The sequence below is a fragment of the Sinocyclocheilus rhinocerous genome, unplaced genomic scaffold (genome assembly GCF_001515625.1).
Source record: "Sinocyclocheilus rhinocerous isolate Xijiao unplaced genomic scaffold, SAMN03320098_v1.1 scaffold3595, whole genome shotgun sequence".
NCBI lineage: Eukaryota > Metazoa > Chordata > Actinopteri > Cypriniformes > Cyprinidae > Sinocyclocheilus > Sinocyclocheilus rhinocerous.
This window is the reverse complement of record NW_015664998.1, coordinates 311765-333337: the sequence shown is the minus strand read 5'-3', so window position 1 is coordinate 333337 and position 21573 is coordinate 311765. Positions and strand designations below refer to the sequence as shown.

The following is a 21573-nucleotide window of genomic DNA, read 5'->3' as shown; positions in this document are numbered from 1 at the left end:
TTTGCTTGATGCATGATCTCAGTAGGGTCTGTCTCTGCGCTCCTGACGATGATCCCTGTAAAAGAAAAGAAAATATGCATCAAGTACATGAAGCACCACACAGACTAAAGCATATTACATTTATCCTGTTATACTCACAGTAAGTGACGCTCACCTCATATCCATCTTGCCTGGGGGTCCCATGCCTCTCCTGCCCCCTCTGTCCATGGGAGGACCACCCCTGCTACCTCCTCTGAATCCGCCCCTGTCCATTCCACCACGGCCTCCTCTGAAGCCACCGCGATCTCCTACCCAGCCTCCACGCATGCCCCCCGGACCACCACGATCCATTCCCCTGCCGCCCCTCATTCCACCCCTGCCACGATCACCACCTGAATATACAGTTAAAACAAATCATGCTTTTTCTGTTACACAACACAAATCTCAGTCACAGACACTTCGAGACCAGCTGATGAGGGAAGACTGTTAATCTGCGTGTACCTGCAGGAGGGAAGGAAGGAGCTCCAAGGCCTTCAGGTTTTGGAGCTTTACATTGGTTACACTCTGTTCTCCAGGAGAAGTTTTGATTTCCACATCCACTGTAATGAGATTTGAGGTAGACAGCCAGAAACAGACATCAACATCGTTTTTATGCTTATTCAGCAGGCCTCATGTATTGCAAAATAGATGCCTCATATTTTGTTTGCTTAAACAGTTATGCATCACTCACGGGCTGGGACATTCCCAGTCTCCAGCTCTCTTCTGCACGTTGCCTCCGGGAGGCCCGTTCCAACCCATTCCACCTCGAGGGCCTCCACGAGGGGGGAAACCACCTCGCTCTCCTCCTCTTCCCATACCTGATAGCATATAATACAAAGCCATCATTACAATACAGGAACACCCTCCACTTGAAGGATTCCTGCTGGCTTGAGGATTCATCATACCTCCACGGTCACCTCTCATTGGCATTCCTCCTCTCATACCCCCCATCATGGGTTTCCGGCGAGCCATAGACACCTTTATCCTCCGGCCTTGGAACTCCTTACCTGAGGTATGAGCAGCAGGTAAATGATCGAGAACATGTTTAAAAGTGAAAAGAGCTCTTGAGTGGAACAGGCAGAATAATGTCAACCAATTGACAACTCAAGGAAATCATCTGAACGTGACCCGTCCAAGTTAAAGTTAAAGAAGAGGCATTCAACAATAAAAATTTAAGAAACCAACCATCAAAGTATTCAACAGCAGCTTTGGCAATGGCAGGCTCCTCATAGGACAGTGTGGCATCTCCCTTTGGTTTGCCAGTGTCTTTATCCGTGTAGATGTTTATGGCTGGTTGGTTTAAACGCCGATTTATCTATGACAAACAAAAATGGCTATAAAAATGGAAACTGTCACAATAGCTGAATTTTGATGATAAAAGGCTGACATTGTTATTTAGAATGAATCTAGTTATGTAGCTTCTCACCCGTATCGATCCAGAGTGTTTGAAGAAGTCGGCCATCTCTGGTAGAGTTGCATTCTCAGTGAGGCCTGTGATGTAGATGGTGCTGTTCTCAGAGTCCTGCTCTCCTGGATGCCCTGTGTTAATGAGAGAGAATCAAATTTAACACTTTCATATCCATTCAACTTGCACTAGGGTTAAAAAAAGTCACTAAAAAGTCAGTAAGACTTCTTGAAAGAAGCCTCTCATGCTACAAGGATGCATTTATTTGATAAAATATAGGTAAAACGGCAATATTTGAAATTACAATTGAAAATATTTTTCTATTTTAATATTTCAAAAATAAATTTAGCATTGTAATGGCAAAGCTGAACTTTCAGCAGCCATTACAACAGTCTCCAGTGTTACATGAGCCTTCAGAATTCATTTTAATATGCTAATATGGCACTCAAGAAACATTTATCAATATTGAAAACAGTTGTTGCTGCTTAACATTTTTGTGGAAACTTTGTGCGTTCGTGAATTTTTCCAGATTTGAATAAAAATTCGAACTGCACTAACAAATTTGAAGTCTTTTGTCACTTTTGTACAAATTACTGCATCCTACTGCAAAACAAACACCTTGTCCGTAATGTACATATATTAAAAGAGAGGGGGATCATTTACAACACATACCCATGTCACGATCCATTCCACCTCTCATGCCTTCTGGGTTTCCATGGATCAAAGAAGAGAAAGACAAGAAACACTATTAGGCGATGACATCACATCTTAAAAGCAAACCTGCCCATCTGCCAAGACAAAAAACCTGCGAGCAGCATTAAATACATTGAGAAGATATGACCATTTTCAGGATTACCCTTGACCACAATTGATTCTCAGAATGAAATGAGAAAAAAAAAAAAAATCCAGAATTAAAAAAGACGCTTCTGTCAAGGGACATGTCTCAACTTCTGAAGAAATCAAAATAAAAACCATTGACACTTTTTTTTTTGTTTTGTTTTTTTGGTTAAAAGTGGCACACCAAATGGAATCTCTTAAGGACACATAGGCGTGAATGGCCTCTAAATTAACACAAGTGGACTAGCCAATGGAATACGCTTTAAGAACTTACCACCAGGCTTATTGAAGCCCCCTCTGTCTCCAGCGATGCTAAACATGAAGATATGAAGGCGATATTCCATTTAGTCTCCAACCATAGGACTTGAGTAGGAAATGAACACAATATTTCCCACTAACTTCGCAAATGCCCCATGTGACAAATGTAAATAAATGGGCTGCATCATGACTTCTATAACATGTTATATGGTATTTAACAGTTTGGTTGCACCAATGTAAAAAGACATCCACACAGGACCAGAAATACATTGCCTTTTTGTAAACCTTTTTTAAAATGGGAAGAATTGCCAAGTTAGCTTGGTGCCTTCATGCTTAGGGCTACACCCAATATAAAATGAATGTTGAGGCAAATTTTAAATACAGCAATCCTGTTGTGGAAAAATCCCTTTAGCTACTTCAACCAGAATTAAACCAATAAAACATCAGCACTGAGCAAAACTACACTCATAAATATATAGTACAAATGACAAATGTTTACAAAGGATGATAAGCATATATATAAAAAAAGAAATCACATATGCTGGTAAAAAAAAAAAAAAAAAAAGATCCAAACATTAGCTAAATAAAAACAAAACAATCAAGAAAATTCCCCATGGTTCTTTGAGCTGTCGCCTTTGAAATGGAAAAAGGTACTTAAAGAATAAGTACAGCTGTTCTTACATCGATCTCTGATACCTGCAGCGTATAAATGTGACAAAGAATGTTAAAACAAGACCTTTGAAATGAGAATACAGTTCACAAATGCAAAAATATTTTAAGTACATGAAATTGTATAAAATTTAAATATCAGAAATGTTTAATAGCATGCTCACCGTCCCTTGAAACATGAAATCAGTTGGACCAGAAATAACTTGATTTTCCTTTTTCCTTTGGAGTCAGTGATTTCTTACTAGTTTTATGAGTTAACAAAACCAACCTACTGAAAAGTGTTCTTACCTCTGGTTACCAACAAAGTATTTAAATGTGTATGTGTCCATTAAATATTCAAGGATTCTTCTGTTCAAGGTTACTGCAACCATTTAAAAGATCAATTTTCTTTCAATGCCGAACGAACCCTTCTGCTTATATTCACCATTTTGAAACCTGATTACTTTCTGCATACTTTCAGTCGACAAAGTTCCATTCAGAATTTAAAGCCCAGTAAATAAGGATAAAACTTAAATGCCCATGATCATGTGCCACCATCTGCTGCGATAAAATGACACTGTAAACTACCCCTTTTTTAAAGAATGATGCATGTTTGCTAATTCCCCCGCCCCCCATTCAAACTCTACAGCAGTACAGATCCTCATACAGCTTTGGAAAAACCAAAATGTTGTAAATTTAGTAGGCAGCTTACTGCAACAAAAGAAATCAAAGAAATTAGTTTAATAAGAGACCTTTACACCAAACAAACTCAAATCTTTGACACAGCCACACTTGAAATAACCGTAGTAAAGTAAAGGCAAAGACCAGTAAACTGTGAGCTTTGCAAGAACAAATAAATTAATTCCTCAGTCTTAGAATAAGTATAAAAGCATTAAATGCCCCTCCAAAAATGTAATCGTAACAATAACGTTTTGCAATATGCAAGACCAAAATAAAACATCCCTGCAACAATACCTTTGTGGTATCATAGAAACCTCTACAAATCAAATAATGGTTGGATGAACTACACAAGAAACTCCACTCTTCTTAGACACCTGTACATACAAACCCTGCGTGTGGTGAGTGATTCCGCTCAGTGAAACGAGCGAGCGGAAGAGCACTGAACAGTTAGTTACATTAAGAAAGTCTGAACTTACCCCATGCCTCCGCGGCCCATACCCCCACGCCCCCGAGGACCTCCACGATCATAACCATCTCTGCCAGAATCTCCTGGGTATCCACCCCGCTGCTGTGATCCTGGGTAGCCTCCGCTCACACCACTCTGACTGTAACTGTCTACAGGAGAGATCACACACTAAGCATATGGCCTTAATTTGATAAGAAACTTACTAGAAAATTAACAAAAACATAGTACAATGGTAAAAAAAAATGTGAAAGCACCCTTACTATAAGGACTTTGCTGGTTATATTGATTTTGTGATGCACTCTGCTGCCCGTACGGAGGTTGACCGTAAGAACTGTTCCCCTGAGGGGGGTAGGCAGCAGTTGGGCCTTGCTGGTGCTGCGGAGTTGGCTGTCCCTGCCCATAGCTGCTCTGCTGCTGTTGCCCATAGCCTGGCTGCTGAGCCTGGTATCCACCCTGAGGCTGAGAATAAGCTCCAGGCTGGGAATAGGCACCTTGGTTGTAGGCCGGCTGGCCACTTGCACTATAGCTGCAAAATAAAGGAATACCAAAAAAATTAAAAGCATTTGAAAGATGTGCACACACCGTACTGTTTAAAAGGACACATGAAATTGATCAAAACAGACAGCAAAGACTTATCATTGTTACAAAAAATGTAAACAAATATTTAAATAAATGCGGTCCTTTCGAACTTCATATTCATTCAAAACGGTTCCCAGAAAGATATGGAGCAGCACAACCGTTTTCAACATTGATAATATTAAGAAATGTTTCTTCAGCATCAAATCAGCATATTAGAAATATATCAGCATATTATCAAAGAGGTTGTTTATGCTCTTACACATTCACTACAGAAAGAAACAGAGGATTTGCATGGGAACTGTGCATTTAAAGTGGCCTTCATGCTCCGGAAGTATGACGTAAGAACAGCATATGGAAATACTGTGGGAGGCTCCATAATAGCATCCTGTTAATGTGATGCTCTAAGAGACGGTCCAGTTACCTCTGAGGAGCTGAGGCAGCAGGCTGCTGGCTGTAGCCAGAATAGGCCGGCTGGGTGGAGTATCCGGGCTGGGAGCCATAGGAGGCCTGGGCGGCAGGGGCCGCAGTGGAGGTGCTGTAGCTGCTGGCCCCGTAACTCTGCGCAGGCTGATTATAAGCTCCTGGCTGTGCTGTTCCATACGCAGCTGAGAGGGAGAATAATGATTTAACATCAGTTATGAGAATCATTTTCTATGTGCACCTGAATAACAGCATGACAAGAAATAAAATGGTGCACTTTAGAAAGCAGGAATTTCCGAGCCTATCAACTAAAAGGCGTGGGAAGTATTAGTCACAATTGTCAACACATTTTCAAATTCAAAGTTTTTGCAATAAATCTACTTTTTCAGATCCTTTTAACTGCAATACACCAAGACACTTTTGCATTGCTTGCAAATTTCCTCGTAAAGCTTGTGGGTCTCTGCATTTCTCTGAGAATCAAACAGAAATCACACTTAATGAAGTGTAGAATATTGTGCATTAAAGGAATAGTGCACCCAAAAAAAATGACAATTCGCTGAATATTTACTCAACTCATCCAAGATGTAGAGGAGTTTGTTTCTCCATTAAAGCAGATTGAGAAATGTAACAATTACATCAACCAATGGAACCTCTGCACTGAATAGGTGCCATCAGAACGAGCGTTCAAACAGCTGATAAAAATCATAATCCAAACAAATTCAGCCCATCAAATAATGTTCTTGTGAAGTGAAAAGCTGCATGTTTGTAAAATCCATCAAGATATACTTAACTTCAAACTAGGGCTGGGCGATATGGCAAAAAAATTTAATCTAGATTTTTTCAGAACGCTTGACTGATTCTCGATTTTTAACTAGTCAACTTGAAAATGTTAAAGAAATTTATATTTTAAAGTTCACCACACATGAAGTTGTCAACATGTACAGTGGGGAAAATATTTATTTGATCCCTGCTGATTTTGTAAGTTTGCCCACTTACAAAGAAATGAAGGGTCTGTAATTTTTATGGTACGTTTATTTTAATGTTTAAGGTTTATTTTTTCTGTGGTTGGGCCTCAGTTACGGAACAATCTGCCGCTTGAGATTAGAGTGGCACCTTCCCTATCCATTTTTAAGTCTCTTAAAAACACTTGTTTGATCTGGCCTATTAATATCCCATTCTTATTACATTGTATTATAGTCTTGTTTATCTATCATTCCTTTGGTTTTAAATTCATGTGTTTTATTCTTTCTGTTTTATGCGTTTACGGTTTGATTTTAATGTACATCACTTTGGTCAGTCTTGTGGCTGTTTTTAAATGTGCTTTATAAATAAATTAACTTGAACTTAACGTATAAATACAGAATACCAACCAAAAAAATCCAGAAAAAATACATTATAGAAAGGTAAGAGATTGATTTGCATTTCAGTGAGTGAAATAAGTATTTGATCCCCAAGCAAAACATGACTTCGTACTTGCAGAAACCCTTGTTGGCAATCACAGAGGTAAGACGTTTTTTGTAGTTGGTCACCAGGTTTGCACACACCTCAGGAGGGATTTTGAGCCACTCCTCTATACAGATCCTGTCTAAATCCTTAAGGTTTCTTGGCTGTTATTTGGCAACTCAAAGTTTCAGCTCCCTCCACAGATTTTCTATAGGATTTTAGGACTGGAGACTGGCTTTTTGTAAGTGGGCAAACTTACAAAATCAGCAGGGGATCAAATAAATACTTTCCCCCACTGTAAATGTTAAACAAATCGCTTAACAATAAATATCTTTGCAAAAAAGATGCATGAACTAAAACTACATCTTCTACAAACTTGTCTTATACATATATGCTCAGAAATAATACAAGGAAAATACTTTTAAAAAATCTCAAAAGTCAAAGTAATTCAAATTCAAAATGACAAGGTATAATACTAGTTGACTTATTAACTAGGCTATAAATAATCTGTAAAAACAATGAACAGCAGCTTTCAGCCTGTCACCATAATGCAAACATGAACTAGTTGCATACACTAGTTGTTCTTTACAGGTTTTTATTCGATTGCTGCTTTTCCACTGATTTTTCTATATAAACATGGACGTGTTTGACTGTTGCGCACGCGTCTATTGCAGCGCCTCATGCATGAAACAGCATTCTAAAAACGCAGCGCTCCCATCTTCCTGCATTTTTTCCTATTCCACTGCCCGCGTCTCATCTTTGTCAACACAAAAGTGCATTCTGTGTGAATGGCACCTAGAGATATATTTTACTTATGGTCCTTCACAGAACGCTTCACACGTGAGTGGTTAATCACGTTCGCCGACATGCTGTTGGATCATTCTTTTCTCTTTACTGTTAACACTGGCATATTGTCAGTGTCAAATTCTAATGTTTAGCGATTCCTCAATTTATAAAAAAAAAAAATCGTGGCAAAACATTAAATTCGAATTAATCGATAAAATCGCACAGCCCTACTTCAAACCATTGCTTCCAGCTAAAATACAGGTCATCTATTTATAATACGGCACCCTCCAGTGGGAAAAAAAAAAAAAAAAATCATCCTGTCTGAATCAGGAGAGAAATACACAGATGAAGCACCATTTACAGCGAAAATGGTCCAAAACAGTTGTAAACCGATATGTTGGTGGTTTTTGATGCGGGAGGACAACAGGGCGCGGACTTTCACTGGAGGAAGCGTTATTACTCATATTTTGGTCAGAAGCGATAAACACCTTGACAACGGATTTGTTTCTTATAAACATGCACCTTTTTGCTTCACAAGACATAAATTGATGGACTTGAGTCGAACGGATTACTTGTGGACCGTGTCCATCAGCGGTTTAAACTCTCATTCTGATGGCACCCACTCACTGCAGAGGATTAATTGTTGAGCAAGTGGTGTAAAGTTAAATTTCTCAATCTGTTCCGATTAAGAAAAACTTACCTACATCTTGAATGGCCTGAGGGTGAGTAAACTTGCAGGCGATTTTCATTTTTGGGTAAACTACTGCTTTAACTCTGGGGCATTTCAAAGCTGTGCAGTCATGCTCCAGTCACTACGACTAACAGGCAAATATACTGGCGTAACAGTGAATAAGCTTTGTCTGCAGACCTGGCGCTGCTGCTGCTGCAGTTGTTGCTGCTTGTGCATATGAGGATCCATACTGCTGTTGTGCATACACTGGTCCAGCAGAGGGCGCTGCCTGACTGTAGGTGGACTCAGGTGCAGCAGCGGGTTGAGCATATGAGGCATAATCTTGCTGAGAATAGCCCTGTCACAAAAGAAATTTAGCTGAATTACATGCCACTGTATTCTTACACACAAAACATTAGATACAACAACCAGGATTGCTTAAACGTTATCAAACAAGTACACAGCATGTGTGTGGGAGTTTGACATTGCAAGTCCCAAGGCTCCACTAGTTGAACTAAGTGTTAGGCTTACCTGTGCAGTCTGTCCATAGCCCTGAGAAGGAGGGGTGGTGTATGAGCCATACCTGTGTAAAATGTGCATTTTATGTATTTTTTTTACATTTTATTTATTATTATTATTTTAATAATGACAAGTAAGCATTGTGTTGAGAAATACAGCATTTTATGGAGGTGGACTTACGACTGCTGTGCACCAGCCTGGTTGTAGCTGCTATAATCTACAGGGAAGTAACTTATTACATAAGGTTAGAAGTCCTGCAAACACTGTTACAGCTGTACAACATGGGGGGGTAAAAAAAAAAGATGCACACTGACTGCACATCTAGCGTTTTATTATAGTCCAAAAACGATGGGAGACACATGCATGACTTGAGCAAACGCCTCAACACAGACACTGAGTGCAGCCCCTGCTGAATCCCAGGCCATTCAGTTGTAACGAAGCTTAAATCAACAGGACAGGCTTAGTTGTTTAAAGTGTTTAAGCATTCACATGAAACAGGGGTCCGTGATATTGAAACACCACACTAACATTTTAGTTAGGGAAACGTGATAAATTTAAGAAAACTATGCATTTGAACGTTTACGATGCCGCGTTACTTTAACTCTAAAACTGACGACGAAATACTATCGAAAACAAAACTTGCAAGAAATCAAATCTCAGGTGCAAGTTTATTTTACAACGCTAAACAAAGCAAGAGTGCGAAACCAACACTAAACATCGTGTTCGTCGCGGTGGCTGCGCTCTCTATCCCGCTGTTTTTAAACCACGCCTGCTAGCTACTGACGGTTTACGTAAGAACGAAACAACGAGCTCTGGTTTTAGGCATTTAAAGAACAAAAACGTATTAGAGTAAATTATTACCTGGTGTTGTGAATTTTGCTCTTAGCATACTATAAACGAAGTTTCAAAACCGGTGGGGTCGAGTTAACGATCCGTTAGCTTCAACCGACCACTCCGACCTAAAAACACAAACCTGAGGCCGCGTGCTCGAGGACTGTTGGTTATACAAAAACGCCCAAATTCTTAACATTATTTAAAGTTTACCTCAACTGTGGCAATTTCTAGCAATTGCAAAGTACTGAAATTCAAAAAAATGTAAACAACATAAACGAAAGAAGAAAAAACTCACTCGAGACTGACGCCATCTTTCCGTGGGAGAACGTACGCAGTGTGGACGACTGTGCAAGCGCGACGAGTGCGCATGCGTGAAATCAATATGGAACGTACCAACACACCAAGTGTAGAGGGCGGCGGATGTAAATGTCTGCTTGTAATTGTTAATATGTTATTTGCCTGGTTATCTATACAATTGTGTCGATCAATTGTTATTCGATATAAAACAGTTTTATATAGTTTAACAAATCTATAAATATACATTTATAGCGTTTTATAAAACATTCGGATAACGTTACCCCCCCCAATGCGCTTGCCCGTAAGAGGAAGTTATTCGCTGTCAAAATAAAAGGATTGGCAAACGACATTGATTATTGGTGTACCTTGGTCTTAGCTTACTTGTATAAATAAATTAAAATAAATTGGATATTTGTGCTCCTTGTAGTAAGTACACTCATCGTTTGTTGAAGTGTCTGTTAAACAGACCTCGATATGCTAGCGTCGTAAACTGGCAATGAAGTGAAACTGGAAACATGAATACATACATAAAGATACTCCTACCCCTAAGCATATATCTAGATATATACTTGTAATGATAGCAACCCATCAGGTGATGCGTTTTTCAGTTTTTTGACAATGCTTGACCGTCTCTTTTCGGCATGGATATGGTTTGGATCAAACCGTCCAGGTTATTGTAGTGGAACATTTTTAATACTCCTATTAATTTTGTCGACTTGGCTCTGTGGTATTCACGCCAGTCTAAGTTTAGGACCAGGCGGGGATTTTCCTGGATTTTATGGTAAGCAATTCACAAATGTATAGGTCTATGATTCTAGATTCTAAACATTCAGTTCCTGATGTTCCTTGTGTATTGCAGATTTCATCTTCTACGCCTTCAGTAATGAGGAGTTAACCTCATTTCTCCACAACCTTACACTGCTGCTGTGGATCGGGCCCTGTCAGGAGAGAAGATGGAGCACTTTTGTCTTTCTAGCCCTCTCTTTTATCTCCACTGTGCTCCTTCCTCCTATTTATGCCCTCTTTCTCTTTGTAACCGGGGATGAAGCCAGCAGGGTCAGTGGATACTCAGCCACCCACCTTGCCCTGCTCACAGCTCAGTGTCGGCAGGTGAAGCAGAGGAGAGTCCTGCGCTTTGTTCCTCTCTGGTTCTTGCCTTGGCTCCTCTTGATCCTCGACCTCTTCCTGCTTCCCAGTGCTCCTGGCCTGCTGCACTTTTATGCCATTTGCCTGGGACTCAGCTGTATCCTTTCTCAACTTTTTTTGACTCAAAGACTCCCCAATGTCCAACACAATATTCAGAGGCCCCCGATATAGGCTATTTATAGGCTATATATATCTCTCAGATATTTCTACTGTAATTATGACAATGTTTTCAAACTTTATTATTAACAGAAATTGTGGTTAAAGGGAAAGTCCACCCAAAAATGAAAACTATGTCATCACATACTCACCCTCATGTGATTCCAAACCTGTTTGCTAAATATTTTGAAGAATGGTAATAACCATATACAACCTATATATATATATATATATATATATATATATATACATAATATTTATTATTATTATTTTAAATAATAATTTAATAAATAATTTAAGTCATCCTGCAGCCCCCTCATGTTTACTGAGCTCCCCCTGGGGGAGAACCACTACTTTACACTAATATCATTTTGCGGTGTAAATTGATCTCTTTATAAACTCTGTATAAAGTAATGCCCTTAATATATTATACAGACAATAATGAGTTAATTGAAATACTGGAGCAGATAGAGAAACTGGGTGCTTGTGCCTGCTTGCCAAAATGGGCCTACATCCCTGTTACCTCTCATCCACACCTGCCAGTTTACCACAGCACCTCAATAAGGTTATTGTGAACTGTATGCTAATATTTCCCATTTGTTTTCTTATATCACATCATGTAACTAGAATGAATGAGCTTTATTATTGTTCTGTAATAGGCCAGTGCCATTGATTGAGCCATCAACCAGTAGATCCCAATTGGAAGATCATTCAGCATGGCTGCATTCTGTATCTGAGTGGCATCAGGAGCCTTTAATGGCAACCGATTCACAGTTGTTAGAGGAGGAGATGCTGAGAGCAGGGATATTAGCATCACTCCACGACGCACCCGAGGGTGTAGCGGACAAAGTGGAAGTACCCAAGTCCTCAGTATCCTCTATAAGGTCAGTGTATACTGTAAATGAGTGTTTCTTCAACTATGGGTAACTATAATGATCTCTTGAATGCTTAAGTTCATGCTGTGCGTCTAAACTCACTTTCAGGTTGCAACAGCTAGAGAAGATGGGCTTCCCCACAGAGAAAGCTGTTGTGGCTCTGGCCGCTACAGGGCAGCTGGATGGAGCAATCTCTCTGCTTATTGATGACCAGATTGGGGAGGAGGCCGTGGTCATCTCAAAAGGAAAGAAGTCATCATCAGCATCATAGCTCAGGGATACCACTTCAATTTGAAGCTGATAGCATTGCCCTTACTCATTCCATTACTTAAGGAATAGTTCAACCAAAAATGAAAATTTGCAGAAAATTCACTCACTCTCAGGCCATCCAAAATGTAGATGTTTGTTTCTGCATCGGAACAGATTTGGAGAAATTTAGTATTACATCCCTTTGCTCATCAATGGATCCTCTGCAATGAATGGGTGCCATCAGAATGAGAATCCAAACAGCTGATAAAAACATCACATGACATCCACGACTCCATTCCAACAATTAACATCTTGTGAAGTGACATCTGTTTTCACTTGTTAACGCTGTCTGATCGGTGCTTATTTCTCTCCCGATTCAGACAAAACAACTTTTTCCACTGGAGAAAGAAATATTATGAGTAGAGGATTCATTTGAAATTAAAAAAGTCTCGATTGGTTTGCTTTTCGCTTCACAAGACATTAATTGATGGACTTGAGTCATATGGATTACTTGTGGATTATAGTGATGTTTTATTAGCTCTCATTCTGACGACACCCATTCACTCCACTATTGAGCAAGTGATGTAACACTAAATTTCTCTAAATCTGTTCCGAAGAAGAAACAGACTCATCTACATCTTGGACGGCTTAAGGGTGTGTACATTTTCATTTTTTGGTGAACTATTACTTTAAGCAAGGCATCAATCTGCATGGTGAACTGTTACTGTGTATTTACTACTTCATGACTTTTGGGTGTGCAACAAAAAAATCCAGTGGATTATGGGTGGTGTGGAAAATAATATATTTATATTATGGTGTTGGCAGCTTTTATGATGAAAGTTTAAAGAATGGAAAAACACTATACAGCAACCAAACTGTCCCAGTGGATGAGACATGGACGTTCCAAGAAACCTCTCCACGGATATGCTGTCATTAAATCCACATGAGCAGACTGTCAGTCCAGGAGAGTCATGCGCATATGTCAGTATTTTAGTCAAGGTTTCTTGGCTACAGAATATCCTTCATTAAAATATTACAAATTAAACGTTCAGGTAGGATTGTGTATTGATAAAAACATGGATCGTCTTAAAAATAGAAACACACAACAAAGTTTATTTCGTTTTAACACCAATTGATAAGACTCTGCACACTGGCAAGACAAATCCACACAAAGAGGCTAGAAATGGAAAAATACAGGTGACGTTACATGGATTAGTATACAGAATAAGGAAAACATCAATTGCTAATCTATAAATAATTAATACAACAATATTTATATGGGAATACAAAGACATGGAAAGGTATTGAGGAAGGAAACCAGTCCTATGCATGCGCATGTAACTGTGATGGAAAGACATGCATGAAATACAAAACAGAATTCAAGTTATAGGAGTAGTTTTTTTATCAGTGGGGAAAGTGTGGCGTTTGGCTGAATAGCAGAATCATTATGTGCATTTTTGTCATACAGTACATTTGCTGAATTTACTATGAGCTCCTAACAGCAGCTGGAAAGACTAATAATATGGTTTGATGCTCTACTAAAAACGTTCTTCATCTTCATCACATTTTGTATCCTTCTTACCCAAAATTTTGTTAAATAGTTGTACAAGCACCAATACTGTTTCTGTATATCGTATTTTAAAACATGTTTCCTTTTCATGTAAAACGAGCATCTTACAATAGGTTGACAAATTTCTTCTGAGACTAATTCTGTTGGTTATGCCATAAGTGTGACACAACATGAAGGCAAACCACAATGATTTGCCAGAGGAGAGGTGCTAGGAACCCGTGAGTCCCATTAGAGGTGGTTAATTTATACAGCACCATTTGTTCTTCCCTGAGGTGTCTCCCCCTTCTTGATTAACCGGAATATTCCAAAGCGGTTGGATCTGTAGAATGTATGTGTCTCAGGAGACTTGTGTAGTTGTTGCCAGTTCAGCTGATTTATGGATGATGAAATTGAGATGGAAACGATGGCTTCGCTCTTTGGAATATGCAGACTACTTCCCTCGAACCTTGGTCTCAGCAGTGATTAAGGGAGAATTGAGTCGGAAAGATGAAATTCTTGCCCTCTTAATCCGGTAGGCATCTGGAGACGGTGTGCCAAAGAGGTCATCTCCTGATCCTAGATCTGGTTCTGTTGAAGGAAGAGAGAGTGAAGGCTGCTAAGTGCTAAACTTTGTAAGTGGCTGGTATCAAGACAGTTGATGAATAATAGTCCATTGATTCAGTTCACTGTAAAGGGGCATATAGAGATATTATGGAGATCATGTTATAGCATATTGAGATGAAGAAGGGTGGTAACAGGGCTCCAGACTGACAAACTTGTTGCAAAATTGTAAAATTTAGGAACTATTAGTGATGGTAATGAAAAGATATGCATGAAAAGTTGCATAAAGAGTTACATTGTTGTGAGCATTGATGCCCGAAACATGAACAAATGACTCTAATGGAATTATTTTTTTGGCGGTTTGAATTAGATTTGTTCGTTTTGTTTTGTTGTTGTTTTTGGGAATATGTCAGAGACTTTAATCAATCTATTTAATGACCGGTTGTCCATATGGAAATAATTAGAGATAATTGTAATTATAGAAGTATCAAAACAGAGTTCTGCTGTAAATATTTATAAATTATATTCTAAAAATCATTCTTATATATATATATATATTTTAAAAAATATTACTGATTATTGTTTAGCACAGCAAAGTCCATCTGTGAGGCTGAATCAACTCTAAAGAAACCTTTGATAAAAACTAAATACTTAATATTGTTATTATAAATTAATAAATGATACTCTACAAACTATTTTAATGTTTGTTTGTTTGTTTTTTTAATATTAGGTCCATTTAAATGTTTCAATCAACTGTATGGGAAACTTTGTTGATAAAAATAACACATATTTTTCTTTTTTTCTTTAGTACAGTACAGTCCATTAAGGTTGGATCAACTGTAAGGGAAACTTTGTATGGGACTGTAAGACAGTCAACAAAATATATTTTTTTCCCCAAACATGAATAAATATTCTTACAAAATGCATGAATATATGGCACAAATTCGATCATGATCACTAGAAAACCCTGGTTTATATAACTTCTGAGCAATTGCTTCTTTATCAAGCAATTCCCTTATTTGACAAATAAGAAATAATTTGGCTCCTATAAGTGCTGCCTTTTAGTAGATAATTTCAACCTAGTCTAGAGTCGAGCCCTGTGGTATTGCTTTGTTTTGGTGGGTAATGTTGGGTCTTCAATCAGAGGAAGAAGTGCGTAAAATCTTTACTAGTAATTCAAGGGATGCTGGTTCAAACTTCAGAAGGGCTGATTCATGAACTATTGGGGTGATTTACTGTGGTTCCCATCATCACACTGCATGCTTGAGAGAGGCACTGAAACCGGGTTGTTGCAGCAGCTTTATCTCCAAAGTAAATATAGCATACTGTAAGTCACTATGGATGGTAAAGCATCTACTAAATACCTAGCGGCTGCGTATCATTAAAATCAACTTAATGAGAGTCTAGTAACTGGGAAACACTGCCGGAGTTCTGGCCCTGGATGGAGTCTTTTTTTTTTTTTTAATTCATATAATCCTTCCTGTGTGCTGATCTTCTAACTGGCCAGGAGATGGCAGTAGATTGACTTGCTAGACGAGCGGAGGCGGGCATTACCTGGCCAGATGATCGCCTCCAGCAGCTGCACCCTGCGAGCCAGCAGCTCTAAGTCAGCTTGCAAGTCTTGGAACTTCTTCAAATTAAAGTCCTATCAAAGATCAAGAGTTTTTGACAAGCATGGTGGGGGGTTGGCCTTGTGGATGGCAGGTTGAGTACTTGGCCCCTGTCCTCCGCCACACTTGCTTTCCAAAGATGTTGTTGGGTAAAAGATGCACTGAAATCTCTGACCCCTGATTCTAAATCCTTTAAAATGGACCTAAATCTACTTCTGGCCTCCTACTCACCATGGATACCGATCATAGTCTCGAGGATTAAAACCCTCTCGGCTAAGATCTTCAGGGCTTCGCGGATTTGGTGTATCCCATCCCCCTGTGGAGATAGATACAGCCGTCAAGGTATTGGGCACAAGCCAAACAAAAGCGCTCGCCAAGATGCATAGTCATTCTGTTAATCAATTACATTAATCTCAAGTTAGCAGGTTAAGTTCTCAGCTCCATTCACTACAAAACTCCAGTTAACTACACATCAGATTTAGCTCTGCCTGTCTTTTTGCATTCTTTTCTTCTGTGGCCATGCCGTAAGTTTTTACAAAAGAGCATGCATTTTTTTTCAGAGGCCAGGCCAAAGGCCCCTTAGAGCAAATCAAGAACAAATGTTCAATCATTTTAGATTTAAACATGCATTTAACATTCCCAGTATACTCAGACTATGTTACTGAAAGAACAAGAGGTGAGCAGCTTTGTTCAAACTAAAGAGCTGTTAGAGTCATCTGGACAAAGTTTGTACTCAGTTGATGTAGACACACTTCTTTAGTCTTTAGTCTGCTCATCTCAAGGTAAAAGATGCTCTTACACCAAAGCCACCATAATAAGTTTAAATTGGAAACATGTCTATCAAATACTGGTGTCCAATCAGAGCCAGTAAATCATTACACATGATACATATAAAATACTTAATGAATTCTGACCATGTAAAATTCAAGGAATTATGGTTGGGTATCAATAAAGATTTCCCGATTCAGTTCACTCATAACCTCCATTTCATTTACATATTCAAGAAAGTCTCTCTCTTGATACTGTAAATTATACAGGTCAGTTTTCCAGACTGATTCAAACCGGTAGCATGTCGAAATAGCTTGTTCGTATCAGGAATAGGGAAACACTGATCACGCTGCACATTATAGATTCATTATAAAAAAACGACTCATAGGAGTCATTTGTTCGTAAATCAGATTATACTGATCGTGTTGTATGTTTGCGATTCATTAAAAAGAACTGACTCATAAGATTCTATGATACGCAGTACATTTTGGATTCACTAAAAATAATCAGCACATGAAAGTCATTTGTTTGTCAAATTTCAGTGTTAACGTAACCAGTGTTTTGTTTTTAGAATGATGTTATTAGGAATAGGAATTAATAGGAAAATCAATATTTTTACCGAGCCCTACAAAGAATCAGTATACTTGGACATCAAAAACAGATCTAACGGAAAACCTTTGTGCTATTTTACAAAAAATCTGCTGAAATGCTTAGTTATGTGGCTTTGGTGGGCATTTCGTGAACAGTGTAAAGAAACTGGTCACATAACGGACATTCTACACAACAGTCCCAAGCTCAAGCACACGTTAGAAAAACAGCATTACTGATGAATTCAGGAAAGAGTTATGAATGTAAGGCTTATGTAAAAGTTAGTGCCTGTGAGAGCAGGAGGTAGTTCATCTAGCCAAATAAAACAGAAAACAATATAATATCATTACTTAAAAAAAACAAAAACATATTCATTAAGGGATGTAAGTATGGCTATGGTCCAGAATCTTTCTCCAAGGTATTATATGAGCGTCATGTTGATAAATGTGAAGAGATTAATCTTCAAATAATTGTATGGTCTTTATACATGTTATGTATACATCTCTAAGGATTCTACATACAACAAAGAAGCTACACCTAAAGGATATAATGAAATTATCTGTCTTATGATTTATAACACAAATCTTCTGGGTTCGGCAGGCCTTGCGGAAAACCATACATTAGTTTTCTGTGAACTAAGATGCTTTTCAAGCCTTTCACAATAGATTGAGTATGAAAACGTAATGCAATTAAAACAGAACATTTGTTTGACTAGTAATCGCTCAATGCTACAAACTCAAATCGAATGGTTAGATGTAAGTTAAGGAGGCAAAAAGGAAGATTACAAGCAGCGCAATGAGATGGGATCATGCAGCAATGCACTGTGGGACACTGAGGGATAGCTGTATCCATCCACACATCCATCCACACACCAAATCCCTGCAAATGCTAAAATGGAGCATATACACAACACACAGACCTTACAGTCTTGCAAAGATGTTTGTTCTTATTTCTCCCCCCCTGTGGTTTTGACCCAGAGGTTTGGTTGCTGGACAGCCCATATTAATCAATTTACAATGGTGTACACAAAGGTTATATCAACAGTACAATGTTTCTTCTTTGTCGTAACAGCACGACAAAGCAAAGATTTAACATTTCTGTGTGTTGGGTATATGCCAGAGTTGGTAGCTAAGAGATTGGTGGCTGTGAAAGGCAGCCATGGAGACAGTAACGAAAAGGAATCAGATTTAGAGGACAGGGGAAACACTCCGAGACAGCCCCAACCACCAACCAATCAAAATCAACAACATTAACAACATCACTGCACATTCTGAATAGAATATACCCTTGTATGCTAACCTGAGACTAGTTCAGAAACCCCTAAAACTGGTCTCAGATCAGCTATAAAGGGCAACCTCTTGTTCAAAAACATATGGAAACAATACCAGTGCACACAAAACCAAGACACATAATGTGCTAACAGTGAGTACTGTAAGTAAGCAATGAACAGCATTTGTGGAGCAAATCCTTTCAGTGGAGTTTTCATTCGCTCTTTAATTTTGCTTAGATTTTTCACAAATTTAAAATGAGAAAATCAGTCTGCACCCATTTCTCAAGATGAAAATTCCACTGATGGATTTAGCATGATCGTTGATGTTAAAACACAGATGAATGGCAGGATGAGCAATGAAAACCTAAAACCAAGAACGACAAAAACATCATGGCAAATGTCAAAATCCCTTAAGTTTAAACCGCTCTAGAACAACGATAAGCAGGTATAAGGAAAGAGATTATTTCTGCATTAAAATCAACATATTCTGTTACACCAAATACACAAAATAATCATCTTTAAAAAAGCATCATATGACCCCTTTAAACAGATTTGAAGTGAATGACATTTTCCCTGCACTCGTGAGGCTCAGGGACTGATCATTTCTCTCCCACACTCCCTCCTGTAAAGGTTTAGCAGGAGCAGGGAGTGAGTGTGCGACTAACAGGACTCCTGATGGGTTTGTCTTACCGGAAGACCTTTCTCCCCCGGCTCTCCTTTAGGTCCCGGCACTCCCTAGGAAGAAAAAGTGTCAATAATGATCGATTTCTCACACAAACTTAACGTACGGCTTCAGAAGACTTGTGACAAAGTCATATGGTCTACTTTTGTAGTGCTGTCCTTATTCTTTTTTGATCAGGTAGAAGGTGTGTGTCTTACCGGCTCTCCTTTGAACCCTCTCTCTCCTGGATATCCAAGAGGTCCCTGTGGAGGTAAATTAAGGGTGAGAATTGCACAATATATTCAGGCAGCGTTGCACTCTGGGTAGGTTTATGCTTGTGCACTCACTCTTTCGCCTCGTTCGCCCTTTGGTCCCACAGGGCCTTGCAAACCAGGAGGTCCCGGCTTTCCCTGATTACATTAGAAAAGGATGATGTGATTAGTACACACACAAATTCACACACTCACATAAGAAATAGCCTATAACTTACAGTTTGTCCCATAGGGCCTGGTGGTCCACTGGGTCCCATCGGTCCTTGAGGACCTGCAAAAGACACATATCTGTTAACATATCTGAATAAAACACTTCATGATCTCACGTTATGGCATTGCACTGACATGCAGCTCGAAACAGCATATGGAAAATATTGTGATGGCCAGCGTGATACTAAAATGATAGAATAATGATAAAAACGGTCCATTCGGACCAAATCAAACTGCTAGAGGCTGCAACAAGTTTCTACAATTGAAATATCACATTTGATTGATATCAGTATACCTGATGGATGCTCCTAGGGGAAAACGTGTTTTAACATAAAACAAGGACAACTGATAATTAGAAGTAACTCAATAAAGTAGTTTTGAAATTATGGATATATGATTGTCTGAAATGATGCAGGAACCTCTAACTGAAATGTATCACCCAGCAAGCATTATTTAACAATTTAAGACTTTGAAAAAATCGCTTCACAGAAGAAAAATTAGACTTGGTTTGTGTCCAGAGACAGAATAAAACAAAGAATTCTCATTATACACAAACACACACAATATTTCACATCCCACACATTTTGTATTCATTGTATTCATTCATACTGAAACAGTAAGTAATTTAAGACAGGCCACAAATAGTAAGGCAACTTTGAGTTTAGTGACATTTTTGTTGTGTGATGTTTTCAATATTCATTTTACAGTGTGTAGAAAAGTAAAATATGCCAATATGCTCAAGAATAAATGGCTGAAAAAAAAAAAAAATGATGTGTGTATGTGGCATAAATTCGTCAGATTTTAATTTTTTGTTTTCAAATCAGGCTTTCAAAAGCTTAGTTTAAACTTAGTAATCATCCATGGTATAAATGTGCAATAGTGAAAAATACTTTAAACAAGTCAAGTCACCTTTATTTATGTAGCATTTATGTATTTATGTGTTGTATTCAATACAGATTGTGCCAAAGCAGCTAAACAGTGTTAAACGGTGTGTCAATAAGCCAAACTTGATTACATGAGAAAAAACAAGAAAACAATTATTACGATTCACTGACCCGTGGGTCCAGCTGGACCTGGTGGTCCATGTGAAGGGGTCACTCGGAGGTCGGGAAAGTTGTTATGAAGCAGACTGTCTTTTTTCAGGCCTGTAACAACAAAAAAACTAAAAATTAGGGATGCACAGAATGTTCGGCAACCGAGATTATTCGGCCGAAAATAGCAACAACAAAAAAAAGCTCTTTCGGTGTTCGGCCGAATAAGCGAAAAGACCGAATAAATTGTACCGAACATGACGTGACGGGATATTGGTTTATTTAGACTCAGAGGGAGTGTCAGACACATTAAAAAAGTGAATAACTTAAGTAATGTGTGGATTAATGCTTACTGGAGATGCGAACCGTTTCAAACGATTCAGTCCGATTTGGTGAACTGGTTCAACCGGTTCACTAAGAAGAACTGGTTAAATCGAACGATTCGTTCGCGAACCGGACATCACTAGCGCAGAGTGAGAGGCGCGCACTCTTTATAACGCATGTCAGCAGTGTGGAAGCATTTAAAACTGTCTGAGAAAGAGGAAGGGGTGATTGTTGCTGGTTACTGTATGATGATTGAAATCGCGAAATGGCCTTAAACAGTTAGTAAATAAACTGCAGAACGTTATGTTTTCTAATACACGCGCGCATTGCATGTATTCTCTGACAGCGCTGCACAAACTCGCGGCGCTATCTGCTCGTTAGCCAGGGTTCAAGTCCAAAGCGCGAGGGAAATCTGCGCTGAAACAGTGTTACTCGTCAGTTG

At 38.8% G+C, this 21573-nt stretch overlaps 3 protein-coding genes across 8 annotated transcripts in view; 1 reads left to right on the top strand and 2 right to left on the bottom strand.

The window, feature by feature from the left end:
- Positions 1 to 8: 8 nt before the first annotated feature.
- On the bottom strand, positions 9 to 9933 carry LOC107730715 (RNA-binding protein EWS-like). Of its 3 annotated transcripts, none has more exons than XM_016541601.1 (16): positions 9860 to 9933; positions 8911 to 8947; positions 8743 to 8794; positions 8410 to 8569; positions 5314 to 5497; positions 4574 to 4839; positions 4324 to 4462; positions 2535 to 2572; positions 2096 to 2125; positions 1445 to 1557; positions 1204 to 1333; positions 924 to 1025; positions 710 to 836; positions 481 to 578; positions 155 to 371; positions 9 to 55 (listed from the first exon to the last, which is right to left on the bottom strand). In XM_016541601.1, the coding sequence occupies exons 1-16, from the start codon at positions 9873 to 9875 to the stop codon at positions 19 to 21; spliced, it is 1746 nt and encodes a 581-aa protein (XP_016397087.1). In that variant the 5' UTR covers positions 9876 to 9933; the 3' UTR covers positions 9 to 18. The 3 variants fall into 3 exon arrangements, with proteins under 3 accessions (XP_016397087.1, XP_016397086.1, XP_016397084.1); XM_016541600.1 differs by having other exon boundaries at positions 2096 to 2128; positions 5314 to 5494; XM_016541598.1 differs by having other exon boundaries at positions 2096 to 2128; positions 9860 to 9932.
- Positions 9934 to 10231: 298 nt separating this feature from the next.
- LOC107730717 (rhomboid domain-containing protein 3-like) lies at positions 10232 to 12417 on the top strand. Its single transcript, XM_016541606.1, has 5 exons — positions 10232 to 10642; positions 10721 to 11104; positions 11599 to 11728; positions 11823 to 12047; positions 12147 to 12417. The coding sequence occupies exons 1-5, from the start codon at positions 10480 to 10482 to the stop codon at positions 12307 to 12309; spliced, it is 1065 nt and encodes a 354-aa protein (XP_016397092.1). The 5' UTR covers positions 10232 to 10479; the 3' UTR covers positions 12310 to 12417.
- Positions 12418 to 12955: 538 nt separating this feature from the next.
- Positions 12956 to 21573, bottom strand: part of LOC107730716 (EMI domain-containing protein 1-like) — a 75061-nt gene continuing 66443 nt past the window's right edge. Inside the window, exons 10-16 of one of the 4 annotated variants that reach the window (XM_016541603.1) lie at positions 20832 to 20921; positions 19785 to 19837; positions 19642 to 19704; positions 19513 to 19557; positions 19324 to 19368; positions 16239 to 16323; positions 12956 to 14424 (exon numbers count right to left, since the gene is read on the bottom strand). In XM_016541603.1, the coding sequence (XP_016397089.1) occupies positions 14288 to 14424; positions 16239 to 16323; positions 19324 to 19368; positions 19513 to 19557; positions 19642 to 19704; positions 19785 to 19837; positions 20832 to 20921 (518 nt within the window). In that variant the 3' untranslated portion in view covers positions 12956 to 14287. Of the gene's footprint in view, positions 14425 to 15951; positions 16043 to 16238; positions 16324 to 19323; positions 19369 to 19512; positions 19558 to 19641; positions 19705 to 19784; positions 19838 to 20831; positions 20922 to 21573 lie in introns of those variants that run through there. The other 3 variants (XM_016541602.1, XM_016541604.1, XM_016541605.1) reach the window with 3 other exon arrangements.